Source organism: Pteropus alecto, unplaced genomic scaffold (genome assembly GCF_000325575.1).
Source record: "Pteropus alecto unplaced genomic scaffold, ASM32557v1 scaffold50, whole genome shotgun sequence".
NCBI classification, from domain to species: domain Eukaryota; kingdom Metazoa; phylum Chordata; class Mammalia; order Chiroptera; family Pteropodidae; genus Pteropus; species Pteropus alecto.
In genome coordinates this window covers 10859871-10881326 of record NW_006431918.1, presented here as the reverse complement: position 1 = coordinate 10881326, position 21456 = coordinate 10859871, and the positions used below count along the sequence as shown (strand labels likewise).

The 21456-nt window shown below is 39.0% G+C and overlaps 1 protein-coding gene across 2 annotated transcripts in view; it reads right to left on the bottom strand.

Annotated features, from left to right (window-relative positions):
• The window catches only part of SLC10A7 (solute carrier family 10 member 7), a 199204-nt gene that overhangs the window by 48783 nt on the left and 128965 nt on the right, over positions 1–21456 (bottom strand). For both annotated transcript variants that reach the window (XM_006906349.3, XM_025042882.1), the window contains one exon: positions 3739–3774. In XM_006906349.3, the coding sequence (XP_006906411.2) occupies positions 3739–3774 (36 nt within the window). The remainder of the gene's footprint in view (positions 1–3738; positions 3775–21456) is intronic.

The following is a 21456-nucleotide window of genomic DNA, read 5'->3' as shown; positions in this document are numbered from 1 at the left end:
CTGGGCGTAGACGGCAGCAAGGGCAGTTTATCTGCAGAAACAGGAGAGAAGCTGAAGAATATAGATGCAGGTAGGTTGGATCTTGTAAAATTTCTCTGATTGCTTCTAATTTCTTCATCGGCTCATTTCCTTTCTGCATCAGTTGAGATGAAAAAAGAGAAGCAGAACTGGAGATTTTTGAAAGGCAAGGAGAAGGTGTGAAATGATTTTCTAGAGAGCGGGAATGTGAATTAATTAGGAGAAGGTAGTAGGATTGCCAGGCTCACTTTCAGTTAGTCGTCATAAATTTCAAATGAGACCAGTGAGCATGACAGTGTGTATGAACTCCAGCCGTCTGCAGGTACACAAGCAGAAAGTTGCAGAGTTGAATTTAAGCAGGCTCGGTGTTTTGCCAGGCCAGTGTGAAGCAGTAGGGGATGCGCAAGGTGGCTGATGGTACATGCAATACAATAATTATAACGACAGACTATGAGATCTAGGCTAGGTAAGATGGGATGTGAGGGTAAGGGGCTGACGGGAGGCATGGGTTAGTTAGAGGCATTGTTAAGGTGATAAGGTAAATAAATTGGCAATTTCTAGCAAGTTTGAAGAACTGTTGATTTGGGGAGTAAGTCACAAAGATGAGAGCTGTTGGTGTGAGAAGACATTATAGAAGGATGCCACTACTGGCAGTAATAAAGCCGAGGGTCTGATGACAGGGCTGGGTGTCGGAGATGAAGTGGAGGGCAATCTCATTGGAGAAGAGGTCAAGAATTTAGAGGCCAGGGTACTGGGAGGATCAACTATGTAAATATTGAAAACGGCAAGAAATAACGCAAGTGTATTGTTAAAAAAGACAATGGAAAGGCGCTAACATTTTCTGGACCCGGAAGGAGTGGCCTGTAGTTCCACTGATAATTACAGCGAGGTGCAGTACTAGGTAGTGCAGGTGTATCGGCATAACCTTCAAGGGAACAAGGGGAGTTCACGGAGAAGGCGTGGGAAGTGATCTGGAATTGGTAATGAGGCGCGAGAAAGCACCTTCCTACATTTTAAGGCTCAGTGATATGAAAGATGCCCGCAGCAGAAACATGAGTCAGACGACAGGTTTGAGCTGGAGCAAGATGGTGAAGGGAACATCCTGAGCAGAGGTTAAGAACAGGGAATTGAGATGCCATCAACAAAAATGGGCTTTCCTAGCTACTGTGCCTGAATATCCAGAAATTTCCATTTTCAAGGTAAGATTTTAAAAAGACAATTCAATTTTCAGAGGCTGTTTTAGTTTCTTTGGCTTCTATAACATTATACCACAAACTAGGTGGCTTAAAACAACAGAAATAGATTGTTTCACAGTCCTAGCAACCATTAAGTCCTCAAGCAATATGGTCATGCTCCCTCTGAAATCTGTTGGGGAGAATCCTTCCTCGCCTCTTCTAGCTTCTGACGTTTGCCAGCAATCCTTGGTGTTCCTAGGGCTGGAGATGCATCGTTCTCATCTATGCCTCCATCACAGCATTCGCCCTGTGCGTCTCTGATCTCTTCTTGTAAGGACACCAGTCATATTGGACTAAGGAACCACCCTACACCACTATGACTTCATCTTAACTAATCACATCTGCAACAACCCCATTTTCAAATAAGGTCATGTTCCGGGATACTGGAGGTTAGAGCTTTAACATATCTTTTGGAGGGACACAATTCAACCCACAACAGGAATGTTGATTAAAAAAACCCATATCTTTTACGGAATGTGTTTGCATTTTAAGTTACTCAGTTTTTGTCCTAGTCTGTAAATGAGGCCTGATAACCCAAGTTTTTAAGCAATTCCCATTATTTGCAAAATGTACAACAACCTAAAGAGAAAAAAGTGTCATATACTGTGCATGCAATTTAAAGTCATATAACATAAAAGTATCTATTGCTATTGTGCGATGATGCCATTAAACCTACTGGGACAGCCCAGCTGGCTCAGAAGGGAAGCATTACACTTTTAAGTTGAGGGTCTTGGAGTCTCTTTCATTATTCTTGTTGCTCTATTATTTTAAAATGTTGAACCAACCAAAGCTCAAAAGTCTATGGGTCTAAGAGTGGGGGAAATCTTGCAATAGCATGACGCCATAATATTAATCAGCTGAGAAAACCTCGATGGGAAAGAGATGGAGAAAAGTACTCATCTGGTTGTTTAGTCACAAGCTGAAACAGAGTCCCAGCGATTCCAGCCTCTAAGATACTAAAAAGTGCTACCCTAGGTCTCAGCACTCTAGTTGCAACTGCGACTTCTCCCTGATTTTCTTAAGAGTCACATGAGTAAGAGATGCCACTCTCTATTTCTTCTGTGATGGAGTAAACCTAGGCTAGACAGCCATTTATTATACACTCACTAGATGCCTGGCTCTATACTAGTCCTCTGACCCACTGCCAGGGGGGACCTCAGCCTGGCCTGCATCCCGTGTCTGTTGAGGGCCACGTCTGGGAAATTGTGAACCCAGGTCTCGGAAAAAACACTGAAGAATGATCCTAGTTCCTCATACCTACTGAGTAGGTAGGTACATACCAAGTCTTGTATTCCAAATGAATGCAGACCAATATTCACTTCAGTTTCAAGTTGACTCACTGAAAGTTTTGAATTGGTGAGGTCTATATCAATGAGGTTTGTTATGCTGAGGGAAGTCATCTGATTATTTGACTCTTCTTACCTTGTCAGAATGGAGCTAGCATTTCAGAAGGGACGGTAAGGCTAAGGTTTATTACTTGAAGGTAATGTCTTTCATAAAAGATGCAGAATCTAACTGTTGAGTAGTATATCTCTCCCTCTTCACCTCCTACACAGCTTGTAAGAAATGAGGTCCCTTACTCTATTACTCTAATTGAATTCCAACTTGGGTAATTACACTCTAATTAAATAAATTTTCCCCATAGTTTTAACTCACTGACAAATAGTGCTAGTCAAACAGCTACATTTCGCTTCCGGAAATGCATCCCCACTCCATCTCAGTGATGAGTGAAGTAATTTATATTTGGGAGATATGTGTATGAAAAATGCACAGTTCATAAAATATTTTAAGTATCATTCATGATTACATATGCTTTTCTCAGCATGAAATAACATTAATTTCTGTTATAATCTTTCATCTAATTTCTCATATGCTAAGGGCCAAAAGGAACAAGACAGTTAATTAGCATTTCGTATTTGCAGAAGAATTTTTGTTTAGTTAACCAGTAGCTTGTATTTTTTTTTTTCATTTCTAAAGCACATTTCATTATCCCTCGGGGACAGACTGGGGTACGTATTATTGTTTCCCATTCTACAGATGAAAAAAATCGAGGCAGTATTCCCCAAAGTGGGGAAACCAGTTTCTATCGGTACCAGCCTCGGGACCTAAGTTTCCTCTGCTCCCCTGGCCCAAGGCTCTTTCTATCAAACACTGGATTAGTAGCAATTACTCTAGTTTTACCAATGAGAAAGAAAAAAAAAAAAAGAGCAGCACATTTATGACCTATGTCACAGGTCATTAATTTGTAATAATTAATGATTTAGCCAGGAGTCAGAAGCCTAATAACTGGGTCTTGATGCTGTCCTTGGATCATGAGGCTACAGAGTCTTTGTGTCCACTGTTACTACATTTCAAATGGTACAGTTCAAATGTGATGCAAAGTCACACAAAAGGACTCAAATTTCAATTTTATTCTAATGACCCCTCTTAAAGGATTGTAGATAGTTACAATAAGAGATATTAGAGACAACATCAAAATACTCACAAAAAGCAGCAGTAGCAGGGGTGTTATAATGATGCCCTGAAAGAAATAAAAGAGATGATGGTTATTTACCAGCATGACTATCAGGACACTTTTCCATTCTAAACTCTGAGGCATGAAAATGCTTATCCTTCTCACTTCCGTTGAATAACACCTGGGAGATGAAAAAGAAGGGGAGCCCCAATCTTGTCTCTCCCCACCATAATGCCATAGCATCTCTAGTATGTGCCAGATATTTGTATCTGGCACCTTTAAAACTACAACCACCAATCTTCCTTAAACTCATTTTCCCTTTGTAAAACTTAAGCCTTCCATATTGTATATGCACCACTCGGGAGGGAGGTGCTGGCAAGCTTTCTTACTCCAAGGCTTTCAACTCTAACTTGGATAAAGTGCCCCTCTCCAAGAGAAGACAGGTGGTTTAGTCCCAGTTGGGGTCCTCTCCTGAGCAAAGACCACGACAGTTGTGATGAATGAGATGTCGTGGTTTTGTAATGTGAACTGATCTCCCCTAGGAAATGAGCCGGGATCTCAAAACTCATTTCACTTGATTAGACTCTGTGTCTCCGTGGTGGAAGGCAAGTCTTTCATCTAATTCAGCCACATAGGACCACCTCAGTCCCTCTGCCTCCCCTAGGTGGGAAGGAGCAAAAGATTTGTTTTCCGTGATGACAAGAAACAGTTTGAGGCTGTTGTCAATGAAGCAGGATACAAGCTTTTCAGTTTCTTGAAGGTAAATCTTTAAAACTAGGTGTTTGAGTTGGGAGTTAACGTGACAGGCTTCAGTGTAGAGCAGGAGATGATCATTTTGTCCCTTAGTTCTTCCTTTATCTCTCAACATTTCATTATGATTTACACAAGAAAAAGCATTTCATATTTTTACTAATGAATTCTACTTGGAACTTTAGAATTCCAAAGAGTCTCTGTGTGTGTACATTTGTGTGTATGTGTGTATGTGTGTATGTGTGTGTGTGTGTGTGTGTGTTGTGTGTGTGATAGAGACAGACAGAGAGTATGTTGTGCCCGGGATCTATGTACGGTACCACTTCATTACTTTAGGGGAAAACAGTCCTTTATAAAGTCCTTTTGTCATTACCATAATTAAATTCTTTTGAATGTGGCCCAAGAGGAAATGGCTTACCTTTTATGAACATTGCTACTATGACTTTCTTAAGCATCATACACGTGTGAGCATTCATACACAGGCTTGTTATATTGTTAAATGATAGAATAAATGCTTCTTTATTGTGCAAACTTTTGTAATTGGCAATAGGGAATACGATATTTTAATTTAAGTGTTATATTTTAAAATCTATTTATTAAAACATGTAGCTTATCAACTCCACTGGTATCTCTGAAACAGATTCTCATCAGCACATTTACGAGAGCCAAACGTGCAACATGCCAAAACAATGTTTGGGAGCTACTGTCGTTCAATGATATGGAATATATTCAGACTTTAGGAGGAATTCCAAACTTTACAAAGTCATGTGAAAATGAAAATATATGCCTGTTTCAGCCTATGTGGGAGGCATCTGATTTCAAGTCAATTTGTTTAAATGTTTATTGAACGTCCACTTATATGTATGTACCAGGCACTGCCCCATTAATTAGAATTAATGGAAACTGATTTAGTAGAAAGTGGATAAAGATAGTCCAGGAAGAGGGAAGGGCATTCACATAGCTATAAAAAGTTGAGCAGGGTGTGAAGGAAAGTATAAAGTAGAGGGGTCAGAGACCAGATCACCAAAGGCCTTATAGGCCAGGAGAGGGAGTTTGCAGTTGATCCCAGCGACAATGACAAATTACTCAAAAGCTTAAAGCGAGGGTATAATGAGTTGGTAAATAATTTAGTATATGGAAAACGGATTTGACTAAGCTTATAATGTAACCAGTTTTACCTTTGTTATCTATCATTTCACCTGAATTCAGATGAAAAAAAAAATAGAAACTTATATTAATGTTAATTTTGGAATATCAATAACATTAATAATACTTCTGAGGAACAAGGTATGATCTCTGTGATAGGATAGGATTTTCACCAAGGAAGAATGTTGAGCATTGTCACCAATCTGGGGATATTTGTATTCGAGGAGTTGAAGCCACATTGGTGTCATATATAGTGTACGGGGACCCGTGTTCTTCCTGATGTCCATTTAGTTTCCTTTGCAATAGTGTAATTGTAATAGTATTAGTCATAATACCTGTACTGTTAATGATATCTTGCTCTGGCACTCTTTTGCACATTTAAAAATTCAAACCTCTCCTCTTGAAGGGGTTGAGTTATATAATAGCCCCATTTCATAGATGAGGAAACCGGGGTTCAGAAAAGCCAAGCGACCGGCCCAAAGTCGCACAGCAAATAAATGGCAAAGCCTGGACTCACAACTGCGTTGACCAACTCTGAACAAGAACCTACTCCGCTCTAGCAGATTTCAGCCACCAGCACAGTTTCTAGAGTTCTACTTAGGCGCACATGTAGTGATTAGTTGCTCTGTAACCTTGGTCTCAAGTCGACAATCAATTCTCAGAGATGACCTTATTCTGGAAGGCAGAGCACTATTATCTGCAGGTTTCCCTGCCTGAATATTCCACGTGGATAGTCACCAGCACTCAGTAGTTTCTTTGCAGTTCTCTCAAACATATTTGTTTCTAAAATATTAAAAATTTCCTAGCGAATAGGATGGATTTTCTAATTCTGGATTCAAGAGTCCTCATCATTTTCTCAAAAACGGCTGTTCAAGTACATTTACTAAGAATGAATTGTTAGATAATGCTGAAACCCGCTTTTTAGTTCTATTAGGAAACGAGTCAGCCACGATGCCATTCATCCAGACAAGAGCACCCTAATTAAGTTTTGGTGAAGTTGTTAGAATTATTACTAAAAAAAAATAAGAGCTACTATTTATGGAGTACTTACCTTATGTCAGCTGGTGTGCTGAGGACTTCGTGTATGTTATGTTACACGATCTCACAGCAACACCCCTCTGAGGTAGGCACTGTTATTTCCCACCTCCTAGGGGAGGAAACCGAGTCTCAGAGACACTGAGTGAAGCAGGACGAGGCAATGTCTGCCTCCCAATAGTTGATCTCTAGCTCCCTGACTTTAGAGCCTGTGATTCTGAATGTGTAAATAAAATCTTTGTAATCTTACCCTATTTCCTCAGGGTTACATTTTAAGAGTAAACCTGAGAGGAACTTCAAACTCAATGTGTCTCTTTGATGACATGAAACAAACTGAGAAATAAGCCTTCGTGTGACATGGCTGATACATTTTTTTTTTTTAAGTCAGGTTTTTTGCAAATATCAATGATAAAAAGAGTGACCTAAAAATTTTAACTGTAACAGCAACGATCATTGGAAACTGGAGAGTCAAATAAACATGTTATTTTCTCTCAGGCTCTGAAGGCTCAGTTTGAGTCTTTCTTTCCCTTTCCCAAGGAAATCCTATACAGATGTAAAAAACCGAGAGGTGGTGGAAGAACCCTTCTAGCAAAAGATGTTACCTTCCTCTTTGCAGATTCAGGGTCAACACACAGTTTTAGCATCCTAGCATCTGGGATGGTGTGCTAAGCTTTCTGGTCACAGCACCTGAAGAAGTCAAGTCATGAAGTGACTGGCTTTGATTGCCTCTTAGAAAACCTTCAGAAAATCCATTTACACCTCTGATGTGAATGACTGGGTGAATATATTTCAATGACTTTAGTGGAAAGGAAAAAAGTGTCAAATCTGAGAAACTGAGATTTAGTCGCATTAAAATACAAACCCCAACCCCCCAAATAACAACAAAAACAGCAACAAAACTGTAAATGTACTTCTCTCAGCAGGACTTGTAAAAAAGGCAAAAGTGAAGTGAATTATCATTTTTTGAAAATAGAAACTGTCGTCAAAAGGTTTTGCTGCAACAACTATTGTGATCACACAGATAACTAAAACTGACTTCTTAGGTTTCTGTCTCCAGGATATTGAATATTAAGCCTTGGAAAGGGAGCTTTTTATTTTTGATTAAAAGGCAATAACTCAAGTTTTGCAGAATGACAGAATCTCAGTTTTGCAAGGGATCTTAGACCTCCTCCGGTCCAGTCCTCGTCTGACGTACGACTCCCTGTGATAGTCTCCCTCACCTGATCTGTGCGGGTGTGACGGCTGCGCCTATGCCAGAGAACCCGCCTGGAGAGAATGTCCTTGCTCTCAAGGCACACGGGGCCCTGGCAGAAGCTCTTTGACAAGGAGGAAGCTCTTCCTTATACTGACCCCAAACCACTTCCTCTGCTGCCCTGTCTTCCCCTGGGAGCAACTTAGGGCATGTCTTGCTTCCGCCCCCTTTCTCGTGACGTCCTTTTAACTGCTGCCAGTTTTATCTCTAACTCAGCAAACTTATTTTGGTATACTTTTCTGATGGACTATAATCACCCCATTTCTAAAATCTCCTGGAAACCAACTTTACCATCCTCCTGATTCCCTCACTAGTCAGTTAAATAAATGTTTGACGTGTCCATTCTACATTTGTAAAACAGTTTTCAATTTTTGGAAATTATACTTTGAGAACTCCTTTACTCTGAACCTTGTATTTATATTTAGTGCAAAGATTAATGCCAATTAAAATTCCTCAAGAATGAAATTATGTCAAACCAATATGTAATGAGTAAGACTGGCCAGCATATCCCAACTAATAAATTATAAAGGGGTGATATGGGGTATTTTGGAGACGGCTAAATTTAGACAAAATAATCGGAGTATATGGTCTTCAGAGAATATGACCTGATAAATGAACAAGACAAACAGAGGCTCACATACATGGACAACAGTTTAGTGGTTACCAGAGGGAAAGCGGGGAGGGAGTAGGTAGATAAGGGTAAAGGGGGTCAAATATATGGTGACGGAAGGACATTTAGCTTTGGGTGGTGAACACACAAAGCAATATACATGATATATTATCGACTTATATACTTGAAACCTATATAATTTTATTAACCAATGTTATGGCAATAAATTTAATTAAAAAATGGATGTCAAAATATATAGTTGAGTAAACTTTACAGAAGAAATAAGGGGGCATTAGGAGCCGAGGAAGGAGCAGCAGGAAAGACGGTGATGATTGATTGGTGGGTGGGGACCTCTTTCCCCTCCTCCGTCTGTCTGCACTCTCCTCTTGAAAACTGGACCTTCACAGAGCGAGCGCCTGACATTCCGAAATTAAGCATTTCTCAGTGTGTTCACCGCTCTGTCAGGGGAAGAGAGCTGATGGGAGCATCTAGTTTGTTTACCGGGCACAGTGCGCTACAGCAAAGACAGCTGCATCAGACTATTTGAGCTAGATAACACCGACCTGAACACATCCTCTAAATTCTCTCTAGTCTGGGTCTGTGCTTGCCAAGAAAAACGTTGAATGATAATTTTGTTTTCCGAGGAGGGCTTTCATAGGAGGAGAACCCGCCGACTAGCTGATACTGGTCTCCCGGAACACAACCACACTGCTGTGTGCTAGTGACAGTGAGTCTCCGATCTGAGAAACTCAGGATCTCTTCCTGGACTGTGGTGACCCCGCTGCAGGAATGGTAGCTGGCGTGTTTCAATGACACACATGTAATTAAACAAACATCTGCTGAGTGCTAACTCTGTATCAGACATCATGGATGCTGGAGGGAAAAGGATTCCAGAGTCTCCTAAACATGCAAAACTGCAGTCATTTTGAGTGGAATTTTACCTAAAACTCCAGAAAAGTTTCTGTGATGTTTTTGGGGTTGTCTCTGAAGACTGTTTTGTTGTTTGTTTGCTGTGTTTTAAAAAGACAAACTTGAGGATTTAAAAAATTCGTAGAAAAGAGCCAAGAGGGAGCAGGGGCATGGAGATTTCCTAAAGGGGTTGCAGCCACCACGCCCGAGGCGGCAGCGGGGGAGGCGTTCCCGCCCATGACTAGAGAGTTTGACACCTCTTCACTGTACGAGGAGAGATGAGGATAGACTAGGTAGCAATGAAGACAAGACTCGGAGGCTTGATGGCAGAAAGTTGAAGGAACTTTCACTTAAGAGCTTCTATCTTCTGTATTAAGTACAAAGTGAAGCAGTTTACTAAAACGAGGGTAAGAGTTTCAGAGGAAGGGTAAAGTCAGAAACTGGAAACCTGTGCTGTGACTAAAGGGAGAGGGTCTCTAGAACTCTGAAAGTGCTAAGGTTTTACTTCGACGATACCAAGATAGTCTCCAGCTGTTTACTGGATGCAGGGAGAAGAAATGAGACTCCTAGATCAGAGGCAAAGGACTTCATTACTCATGACGGGCAAGCAGCCTAAGCATGATGTTGGCCTCAGTTCCCCTTCCCCCAAGTTCAGTGGGGTGGCGCAGATGGGCTCCGATAGATGCCTGCGCATACAGTGGGGTGCATTACAGGAAGAGAACACAGAGTTCCGGGAACCCAAGTCTTTTATAATGGGTAGAAAGCAGGCCTACCCCTTGCTCTGGAGGAAGATACTATCTTTATCTTCCAAGGCTGCAAGCAAACCTGCCCTTTGTTCGAGACAGATGCTATTTCTATCTTTTAAGGCTGTTCACTAGACAAACATCTTTGAAAAAATAGTTGGGAAACATGAGCAGTCAGCGCCTGCTCGCAAGATGTACAGAAATATGAGAGACACCTGGAGAATTATCTTCCAATATAGGAAATGTTCAGCAGACCAAACCTGTTGTTATTGGTCACCTAAACATTTGAGTTATCAAGCTCATTTAAAAATGAGCTTCTAAAAAAAAATCTCCTTTCAAATATCATCACTGAGCCAATGTCCTTATACAAGGAAGTGATAATTAGGAAATCATTTTTAAATGATCCAAAAAACATCTCTCCAAGATGACGTCGATCTTTGCGCACTATGATTCAAATAAGAGTCTAACCAATTGAACTGACTTCCAATTCATAGTTCTCTCTCTCTTTTTAAATGGGGGAATTTGCCAAATGTCTTTTTGAAAACTAGATCCTCACTAGGTTGAACTGTGGTTGTGGGCCAGCGCCACTGCTGGATCTCAGACCCCGCCCAGACCCACTGTATCATCATCTGCATTTTTTACAAGATTCCTAGGTAATTTGTAGGTAATTTTAATTTGAATTAAAGTTTAAAAAGAACTAATTCAGACTCTAGAGCAGAGTAGACAAACTTTTTCTGTATAGGGCCAGATAATTATCCCAGGCTTAGCCGGCCACCCAGGCTGCAGCAATTACTCAGCTCTGCTGTTATAGGCAGAAAGCAGCCAAAGATAATAAGTAAACAATGGTCCTGGCCAAATTTGGCCCCAAGGGCTGTAGTTCTGACCTGGCTCTAAAGTATTGTTTTGGATTAGCAGTTACATTTAAAAAAGAAATAAGTAAGTGTAACAAACTTTGAATTTTAAGGACTTGGTGTTTTGTGAATGCGTGCAGGCTTCTAAGCGTCACCGCCTGTTTCTTTGCAGCTGCTTACAACACACTACTTAACTACCAATTCCTCAATTTTTCTCTAGACTGAAAACAAATCACCAGTTAACAGTGTGTAAAATCTACTTTTCTCCCTTTTTGATATTTGTGGTGATATTTGCATATGCCCAGGTGCTGATTCTACTCCTTTTCCTTATGATTTGTCAAAGATAGCGATTTGGCAGTTTCAAAAAGTTAATTTTCTTGGAACCCTACGAGGTAATTTGTTTGGGCCAGTATGTAATGTCTGCTTATCTTGAGCCTATTTTCCTTTTGCCAATATTTACTTTGCTATTTCTAATACGAAGACGGTTCTCTTTGCCAAATATGATGGAAGCAAAGGGAAAGGCTAGTGGGGAGGGGGAAATTAAGGATGCTGAAATTAAGGATGAAGCAGGCAAAATGTGGGGAATTTAGGGTCTTAATATTCAGAGCTGTATAAGAGAAAAAGGATAAATGCAAGAACATGAAAGAGGAATACCACGCACGTCACTAATTAGAACTACTAATTAGAATTAGTACATTACTAATTACTTACTAATAATATAGTGATATATGTTAAAGCTGAGAAAGTGTTGAAGCTCATGATTTGTCTTACTACTTTTAACTAAAAAAGTGAATCTTTTCAGACTATGTAAACTCACAGACCTGTATTAAAACTATTAACAAGTAACGTGGCTTTTTTTCTATCCAGATTAAGAGTGATAAGAACAATTTGAAATTCAATTAAAGCCCAAAGCAAGAAGGATGTGGGAATTTTCTGTATTTTTTAAGGATCTTCCATATAAATGTATTCTAAATTTATAAATTTCGCAGGCAATAAATAATTTTCCAAAGGAGCTCCTTAAAAATCCTTATCTGTAGAGACTGAATAGGCAGCAAAAAGAAATTAAGTCAACATTTCTTTTTGGTGACGTAAGTTTTCATGGCTGAGGAAAGACTTGCCAGAGTCCTCTGGGCCTGTGGGCCTCCCCCGTGGGCACGCAGCTGTGGTCCCACATGCTGCAGCTGTATTTTCCCTGGGAATACATGTGGCAGCCTGTTAAGGATTATTAGTAGCACAACAAACATTATACACAAGAAGCGCAGCTCTCTGAAAGTGTCAAGAGGATGGTCCCATATAACCCAAGGGTCGGCCAGGGTTCCCATGGCCTGAATCTTATTTCTTGCTTTAGAATCACTGCTTCAGAGATACTGAATACCATCATCCTATCAAAAGCCAATGTTTCTTAAGTTATATTATGTACTAGGAACTGTGCTAAATGCTTTGAAAACATTATCTAATTTAAAATTTCAGTAAGTGAATAGATTACCCCAATTTCATAACCGGGAAAAGAGAGGCTTATAGAGACAACGGCTAAGCTGTAGGAAGTACCAGGAGGCAGAACCCGAGCTAAAGGAATAAAAACAAAAGTTGAGAGGTCAAGAAATGGTCCAAAGGAAGAAAAGGTGTTAGGAAAAAAGAAAAGAGCAAAGGAGGAAGTAGGAAACTTAAAAAGATATTTAGAAAATGGGTTGAAAAACAATCAACTAAAAATATAATATAATAAAAATGTAAATTTAAAACACGGTCAAAGATCACAATACAATCTGCCAGTGGTGTAGGAATATATAAAAAGGATGCACTAAGTAATTCTCTCAGGCCACTAGAGTAACACTGAGTATGTATTACCCACTGACTTAACAGATTTAATGTGTATCTGACTCACTTCTCATTGATGCCTGTAACAGACAGTACGTGGCACATATTAGGCACTCGATAAGTTTTTGCAGAGTGAATGAGCACATGAATGTGTGTCCACAAATGTTCCCTCAGGGACCAGCATATCCATTTGATGAGAAACACTCATTTTCTGAAATGCTTTAAAATCCTTATGTTTGTAATAATAATGAGACTAGTTGGCATTTGTTGAATGCTTTCTTTATATGTGTCAGGAATTGTTCTATGATCTTGGTATGTACTAAATCATTCAACCCTCTCAGCAAACTTGGGAGAAGGGTGCCATTACAATTTCCACTTTAAAGAGTAGAAAACAGAGGTATACAGACAGAGCTACACAAAATCCCTAAGTAGTAAGTGTCAGGACGGGAAGCGAGCCACGCAGCCTGCTTCCAGAATCCATGGTCTCTACCAGTGTGTGTCTACATAGAGGTTAAGAGTGCTTTGAGAACTTATAGATATCAGAGAATTCTAGGTGAAAGGGATATTAGGAATAATTCACCATCTCATTTTACAGGTTGCAAAGCTGAGGCCCAAGGAGGCGCCGTCTCTCGCACGCAGCCTCAGAGTTAGCGGGTACACCAGGACCAGCGTGCGTGCGCGCGCGCACACACACACACACACACACACACACGCACAGACACACACACACAAAACCATAGATAATAAAATGAGAACGGACCATAGAAGGGTTTTTTGAAGGAAATCAAATCATGAAACAGGTACCCCTTGACCCCGCAAAAGGCTCATTAATTGCCAACAAGGCTATGGGAGAACATTTTCACAAAATTTTGTAAAAGCAAGGTAGAGATGTGGAAGATGGAGGAGACAGCATGAGCGTCACTGAGGACAGAGAAGGGAGGCGATGAAAAGTGACTTGTGAGAGATTTGGGGAAGGTGCTTTTAACACAGACCTTTAGATGTTTAGGTGAATTTCTTGGAAAGTATAAAATGATTTTCTTTTAAACAAGACATTCAAAATTACTGTTTAAACAAAACTAGTATTCAAATTCCTAACAGACCTTTAGTATAAACAAACAACAAACAAACAAAAACAGACTGTGTCTACACATGTGAAATGAATGGGTTTGGCACAGCTCATCCATTCCTTTTGGATGTGTCTAAATGACAGCGCACACTGCTGCTAGATCTAGCTGTGACGATCAATACCGAGTGTAAAGATGGACAAAATGAGTGGAGACAGCTGCCCTCCACTTGCCTTGTCTCATATATCAGTGGTCTGATTTACTCTGGTTTTAATAATATTCCTTAGCCAGAGTGATTCCTACAGCCTAGCAAATTGGCCCTGCGCTTTGTGACTCAGAGAAGCTTCAGTCAGGAGAACCCACGTCCCCAGTAAAGGGCTGCTCGTCACGGGAGCGTGTGTCCTCATATCCTCCCACCGTCACCAAGGCAGAGGCAGTAGGATTCTCACATTCAGGCTAACCTCTGGGAGTCTTCTTTCCTGACCCAGCCCCTACCAACAATGTCTATTTTAAACAGGCTTATCCTTAATAACATATTTATTTTTATTAAATCTCAGTGGGCAGGAGAAGAAGAACGTAGTGTGATACTGGGGTTTGTACAGGACGGATCCTAGACCCCTAACCTCCTCAGGGCAGTGCTACTCAAAGGCTGCCGGAATTCCTGGAGGCAGAAGAAAAAGCGTTGATGAGGTGACGATGAACACTGCCTTATCCATTTAGCAGATCCTATCAATAGACTTTGCCATGTTTTGATTATGTGGTTTTCTTGGTATAAAAGTTCAATAATTAATACAATTAAATCATTTCTGCGTAATCAAATTTCACCTTATGGCCTAGAAAAATGCAAAAGAGCTAGCAAAAAAATGTTTTATCTCAAAATTCCCATGATGAAGTGCTAAACACAGTCTTGACTCATTTTTTGGTTAAAATTACATATAACTAATTGCCCTTAGTGTTTCAGCAAAGACTTATACACAAGTGCTTCTGGATCTACACTATTGGGTGTTGTCACTATGGCATTTTTAAGAAGGAATAGGCATTTCTCCTCAGACATAGCTGTAGGTACATTCATATCAGATATATATTTTTAAATGTACTCTGCTAACCACTTCAATTATCTTTGGAACTCAAAAGTGCCAAAGAGAGAGAAGTGACCATCTGGTAAATCACATCAATGAATTTAACGAAGAGTCTTTAAGGAAACTGAAAATCCATGTCAACATAATTTTTCTAGTTCCCCAGTAGAGGGCAACTTCTACACACATTGACAGTTAAAGAAAAAAAAAAATTATGCACACATTGGTAAGAACTACTGTATGTTTAAGATAAAACAACATAGTTTATGCCCATGAATAGATTTTCACTAACAGGTAGCTACAAAATGTCATGAAATTGTAAATATGTAATTAGGAATTGAATATATTTAATAATGAGTAATTGGCACTTTATGGTTAATATAAGTGATTACAGAAACTTTAAAGTAGCAACCATTTAGGTGACAATGATAGAATTATCAGTAACTGAAATATAAAGGGTAAATGATGTGCTGATCTTTAGTAAACATTTAGATTGAGTTTCATTATGATGAGTTCCAAATATGGTTAACATGAATACAGGAAGTCTTATTAAGAACAGGCAAAAAAGGGGAGGGGGTCATAACACAAACATCTCAAAATATAATCAAACATCTTTGTCATTATAAACATTGAAGTAATACTTATCAGTATTCATGTTTTAAATGACATCAGATATAAGAACATTACTGTATATATATTTATGTATATGCAAATAGAGTAAAATTCTATAATACATCTCATTACTATATAGATTGACACAATGTGACATGTTCTTATTCATTCACTCATTCAACACTTATTTATCGAGCATTGATTATGTGCCAGATACTACTCTAGAAGTCAATGACACAGTGTGACAAATCTGACAAAATTCTCTGCCTTCTTGGAGCTTACATACCCCAGATAAAAAATAATGTATCATAAAGCTTTCTGAAAAGAAAAGCCTATAAAATAGAAGCTTAGAATGTTTCATAATGCTAGCTTTTCTCCCCCTCTCCAAAAAAATTAGGCTTTGTTTTTAATACATAGAAATATTACACGGAAAAATGAAATGGCTCATAATCTTAATACTCAAAGAATCCTTGTTAATCTTAAATAAAGTAATACATGAATTTGATTAGAAAAATTTGAATTGTATAGAAAAGTAAAAAATAAAAGAGAAAATATCTAGCATTCTACTCTCTCCATACACGTTAACAGTTCCTTGTGACTACTTCCAGAAAAGAAAATAATATACCAGTACCCTCCATTCCTCTACCTACCCACACATCCATCTAGCCTTCTTAAATTATTCAAATTTATACGGTTTTCTTAAGACTGTCATACTATACACACTATTCTGCATTTGACTTTATTTTCTTACTTCATCATATTTCTTAACTTGCTTTTTGTGAAAAAATATGTAAATGCATCTCATTCTTTTGACTCATTTTTTAATATATAAGTATTTTATAACATTCCATCTCTTAATACTTCAAAATTCTAGTTTAAAAAGTGGTCATACAATTTTATCTGATATTGATGAGCACTGTGGTATGTGGTGTTAATAACTGCAGTTTAATCTTTGAGGACTAGGAATTCACAGACTTTAAAAAGAAGCCTGGAAAAATGAACTTTAACTTATTACAAAGCAGCAAATTAAAAAATAAAAAGAATCAGCATTGGCTCTGCATAAAAACCTTACTAATAACTCCATTAGATCATATACAATAGAGCAATCTTCTGAAGAGTGTCTTTGATTGTGAATTAAGTAATTTTTCATTAGTAAATTTTTATAGTATGGTTATACAATCAACATTTTTTGAGTTCCGCTTAAAATTTTCAAGTAAACATGAAAGAATTACTTTATCTAATTCTATTTATAACACTGCTTAAACTACATATTTATTACAGTGGCATATTTGATATTAAAATGGGATCAGAACTTTTAAATTTACGAAAATTGTATGCAAAAATGGAGTAGAAGGCACTAGGTGGCGCTGTGGGACCTTCTGGATAAACCAGCGCAGCGCAGTTCTGCACTTGAATGAGCCGTGTGGCTGGATTCTCTACATTTAAATGCACATTAAGTAGTTCTTTTAGATAAACCAATGTCATGTAAATAATAAAAGTGACAAAATGCAAAAGCAAAGTTTTGATAGATGATCTCTTTCAGGAAGACATGACCTCCTTTCATAATTATCTACCCTAAATCCTATATTAATCTATTAAAAAATATCTTTATATAGTAAATGTCATTTTTGAAGCATGCTTCTAAATTGATTGTTATTTTTCACTTATCTTTAAAGTTATTTTATTCATATGTCCAACAATAAAAAAAGATCAGCAATTACACATTCTTGTCAAATAATTTTCAATTGAGTGATTTCTTATATCACAGTATATATTGTAATCTTCTTGGTTTTCATTTTTCTATTTTCCCTAGATGTCACTACTTGTTGTAGAGCTGTTAATTCAAATGCTGACAGTGGCCAGACAGACTGACAAGTAAATGTATGAATCAGGTCACATGTAAGATAATTGGGAATGGAGCAACCTAGAAAAAATATAGAGCATATGCATTCAAATTCAGATGAAAGACAAAACCTACACACACACACAGACACACACAGACACACACGCACACACACACATACACGTACCACTCTGCAGGCCAAAGAAAGCACATCTGTGGTCTGCATGTGGCCTGTGGGCCACTCATTTGTGACCCCTGACCAAGCCCAACATGTCCCCCAACCATTAATCTATGAGTGACACATCTTAAAAGATAACCCAAGAATTTTAGTTCAAATGAAGAAATGCGAATGATTTTTCAGCTATCCTTCTAGAATGTTTTTTTTTTCTTTTTTTTTTTAAATCACATTTGTATGTCCTTCCTTAAAGACAGAAATTCTAATGATTCAGGAGATAAACTGTAGTGGTTAAGAGCGATAATTCTCCAGGGTGAGCTACTGGTTTAAAGAAAAGCAGAGATTTAGCAGCCTTTTCCCATCAGCATGGTCTTCCTCTCCCTGCAGGTACTTTTATGATTGTGAGGGGAATAAATGAAGTATTTAAGGTTAGAAATATATGATTAACATAAATGAAAAAAGGGCAGAATTTATCCTTACTGATGTGATGGTGGAATTTACATTATAGGTACAAGGTGTGATTAAAAGAAATGAAAATAAGTTTTAGACGAATTCAACAAAACTCATGTAAAGGAATGTTGTTCTTTAACTGTCATTGAGAGAAGCCAAGTTTGTTTTTAAATGATGCATTGTTCCAATTTTTTTTAGCTGTCTTCAGAAAGAGCTTATGTGCCACATAAGAAAATAATATAAAATCACGTCATTTCTGAACTGGAAGAGACCACAGAGATCAACAATCCTCTTGTTACTTTCGCCACACCTCACAAATCGGTTCTTGAAAGATAAACACAGTGGAGCTGCAGTGTCCAGGCGAGGCTGTGTCACAGACAGCTAAGTGACCCGATGCTCACAGGAAGCCATGAGGGAATCACGATTTGCTTTGAAAGAGGAATGAGCCTTACACCAGTAATCAAGGCAAAAATATCATGTTTCAGGAATTTCAAGTACTGTCTACACAACCACAAAGGTCTCTGCTAACACTAAAAATCACTTGGAAGTTTTTGAGAAGGGAATGGGTTCGAACACAGATGCGTAGAAGGAGTGATGAAAAACAAACAGAGCGACACTGAATTCCTTCCGTTCACTCTTTTGACTGCCTGAAATGCCATCTCAGATGAGGTTTTTGACTTAATAAGCATCTTGTTTTTAAAATCGCATGTCTTTTTCTAGAGCGGCAATTCTTACGGTGTGGTCTGGGGACCCAGGGATTCCTAAGACTGTTTGGGGAGGGGTCGGTGAGATAAAAACCACTTTCATGATAATACTAAGACATCATCTGCCTTTTTCATCCTCATTGTCTCACAACTGTACAGTGGAGTTTTCCAGAGGCCACAGGACATGCGACACTGAAAGATTTAATAGAGAAACAGAGATGAAACTCCAGCCGTCTTGAGTTAAGCCAGACATTAAAGAGATTTGCAAAATATAAAACAATGACACTCTTCTCACTAGTTTTTCTTTTTCTTTTGGAAAATACAGATGTTTTTCATAAAAATAAGTATGTTTACATAGCATGGGGCTTATTGTTATTTTTAAATGAATGAATAATTTCCCAGCTTTAAATTCAAATAAGTCAAGTACAGATAGATATAACTGACATAAATAAAAGTTCCCCGTGGTCCTCAACAAATTTTAAGAATGTAAAGTGGTCCAAAAAATTCGAAACACTGTTCTTGAGGTAAGCTGCCCACATCATATCTAAATCAATTCTATCAGTGTGCTCTAAATACTGATGTGAATCTAAAACTTCTATCAACTGAGGCTTTGTTAGAGGCAGGAAAGGAAGAGAATTTTGGAGCAGGAAGCACTTCTTTGGGCAAGGCGGGCCCAGCTAGCTTGATGCAGTGGGGTAAACACTGGCACGAGAGCTATGGGCTTAGGTGAAACGATCTAGGGAGAAGTGGGAACACAAAGGGAGCAGGGAAGTGAGATGGCAAATGTTTTTAAATTTATTTTTTTTGATTACAGTTGACATTCAATATTATTTTATATTAGTTTCAGGTGTACAGCACAGTGGTTAGACATTTATGTAACTTATGCAGTGATCCCCTGATTAGTCTAGTGTCTGGCACGATATGAAGGTGTTGCCATACTACTGACGATACTCCCTATGCTGCACTTGACGTCCCCGTGAAGACCTCGCAACTGCCCATTTGTATTTCCCAATCCCTGTACCTTTTTCACCGAGCCCCTTTCCTTGCCTTCCCTCTGCCAACCATCGGTTCAATAGCAAATTTATTTTATTTTAAAATTTAGCCTGGGACCAATGCCATACCTAGGAAGGGGCCATTTTTCTCCACCTTCTCTTACCTCTTATTCTGTGGGAGACTCCAACTCAATCTCCAAAGGGAAATGGAATCTTTCACTGGTTTCCCACTAGGCTTTAAAGGCCAGTCATGGCCTACAACATCCTGTATGATCTGCTCCTGCCCACCTCTCCATCTATCCCCATCCCCATCCTCATCCCCATCTCCATCTATCTCCATCTCCATCATCTCCATCTCCATCTCCATCTCCATCTCCATCTCCATCTCCATCTCCATCTCCATCTCCATCTCCATCTCCATCTCCATCTCCATCTCCATCTCCATCTCCATCTCCATCTCCATCTCCATCTCCATCTCCATCTCCATCTCCATCTCCATCTCCATCTCCATCTCCATCTCCATCTCCATCTCCATCTCCATCTCCATCTCCATCTCCATCTCCATCTCCATCTCCATCTCCATCTCCATCTCCATCTCCATCTCCATCTCTCCACATTCTCTATTTGGCTCTCCATGCTCCAGCCACAGGGCCTGTGGTCCATTTCTTTCACTGGGCTATGATTCCTTCCACCTACAGATCTTAGTTTTCTGTAAGTCATCACGGAAGCCTTCCTGCCAATATCAGTTTCCCCGGACTATACACTCTCGGGACATCATGGATCTCCCTTGTGGCACTTACTGTACCTCTATATTTATTTGTGTGATTCTTTAATTAATATCTGTGTCTCCTCTACTAGGCTGTAAGCTTTATGAGGTAAGGACCATGCCTATTTTTACTCCATCTTTTATTCCCTAGCATCTCCAACTTGTACCTGAGAAAATTCCTGGGACATTGTAGGGGTTTAATTAATATTTTTGAACAAAAGAATACATGAGTTCTTGCTTCTAAGACTGATTAATAATTATAATAACAATAGAAGGTAGTATTTATTGAGTATACCTGCCAGACACTGTTCTATATACTTTGCAAGTGTTATGTAATTCTGAAAACAAGCTCATGGAGAGGTAAAATTATTATTGCCACTTACAGACAAAGAAATCGGGGCACACAGAGGTCAGCTAATTTGCCCAAGGTCAAACAGTGATTTTCGAGGTCAGTATATGAATTCAAACAGTTTGGTCCCACAGCCCCATAACGTGACACTGTCGTATGTGCGGCCAATCTCCATTTCTAAGGTTGAAATTCAAAATTAAGTCCCATAGAAATCAACAACTGATTTACAAACTTTAGAAAGCTAACTTGCAAACTTTAGAAAGCTAACTTGCAAACATATCACTCTAAGGCAAACAAGATGAAAATCTAGGAAAACTACTAATTCTAACAATGAATCGTCTAAAACCTAATACTCCGTATCATCATGTTTAAGTTAAATTATGTAATATTAGTATCTTTGTAGTTTCATTCAGTAAATAATTATGGGACACCTACTCCATGCCAGGCACACCCTAGAGGTTGGGAAAACAATGATTAAGGAGGCCTGGTCGCTCTGCCTTAAAAGATATTACAGCCTAATTGTGGCAAAGAAAAAAGGCAAAGGCTAGATAACGGGGTGAGGAAAGGCTGCTTGCCTCACTCACCTAGCTGAGCGAGGGGTTCCAA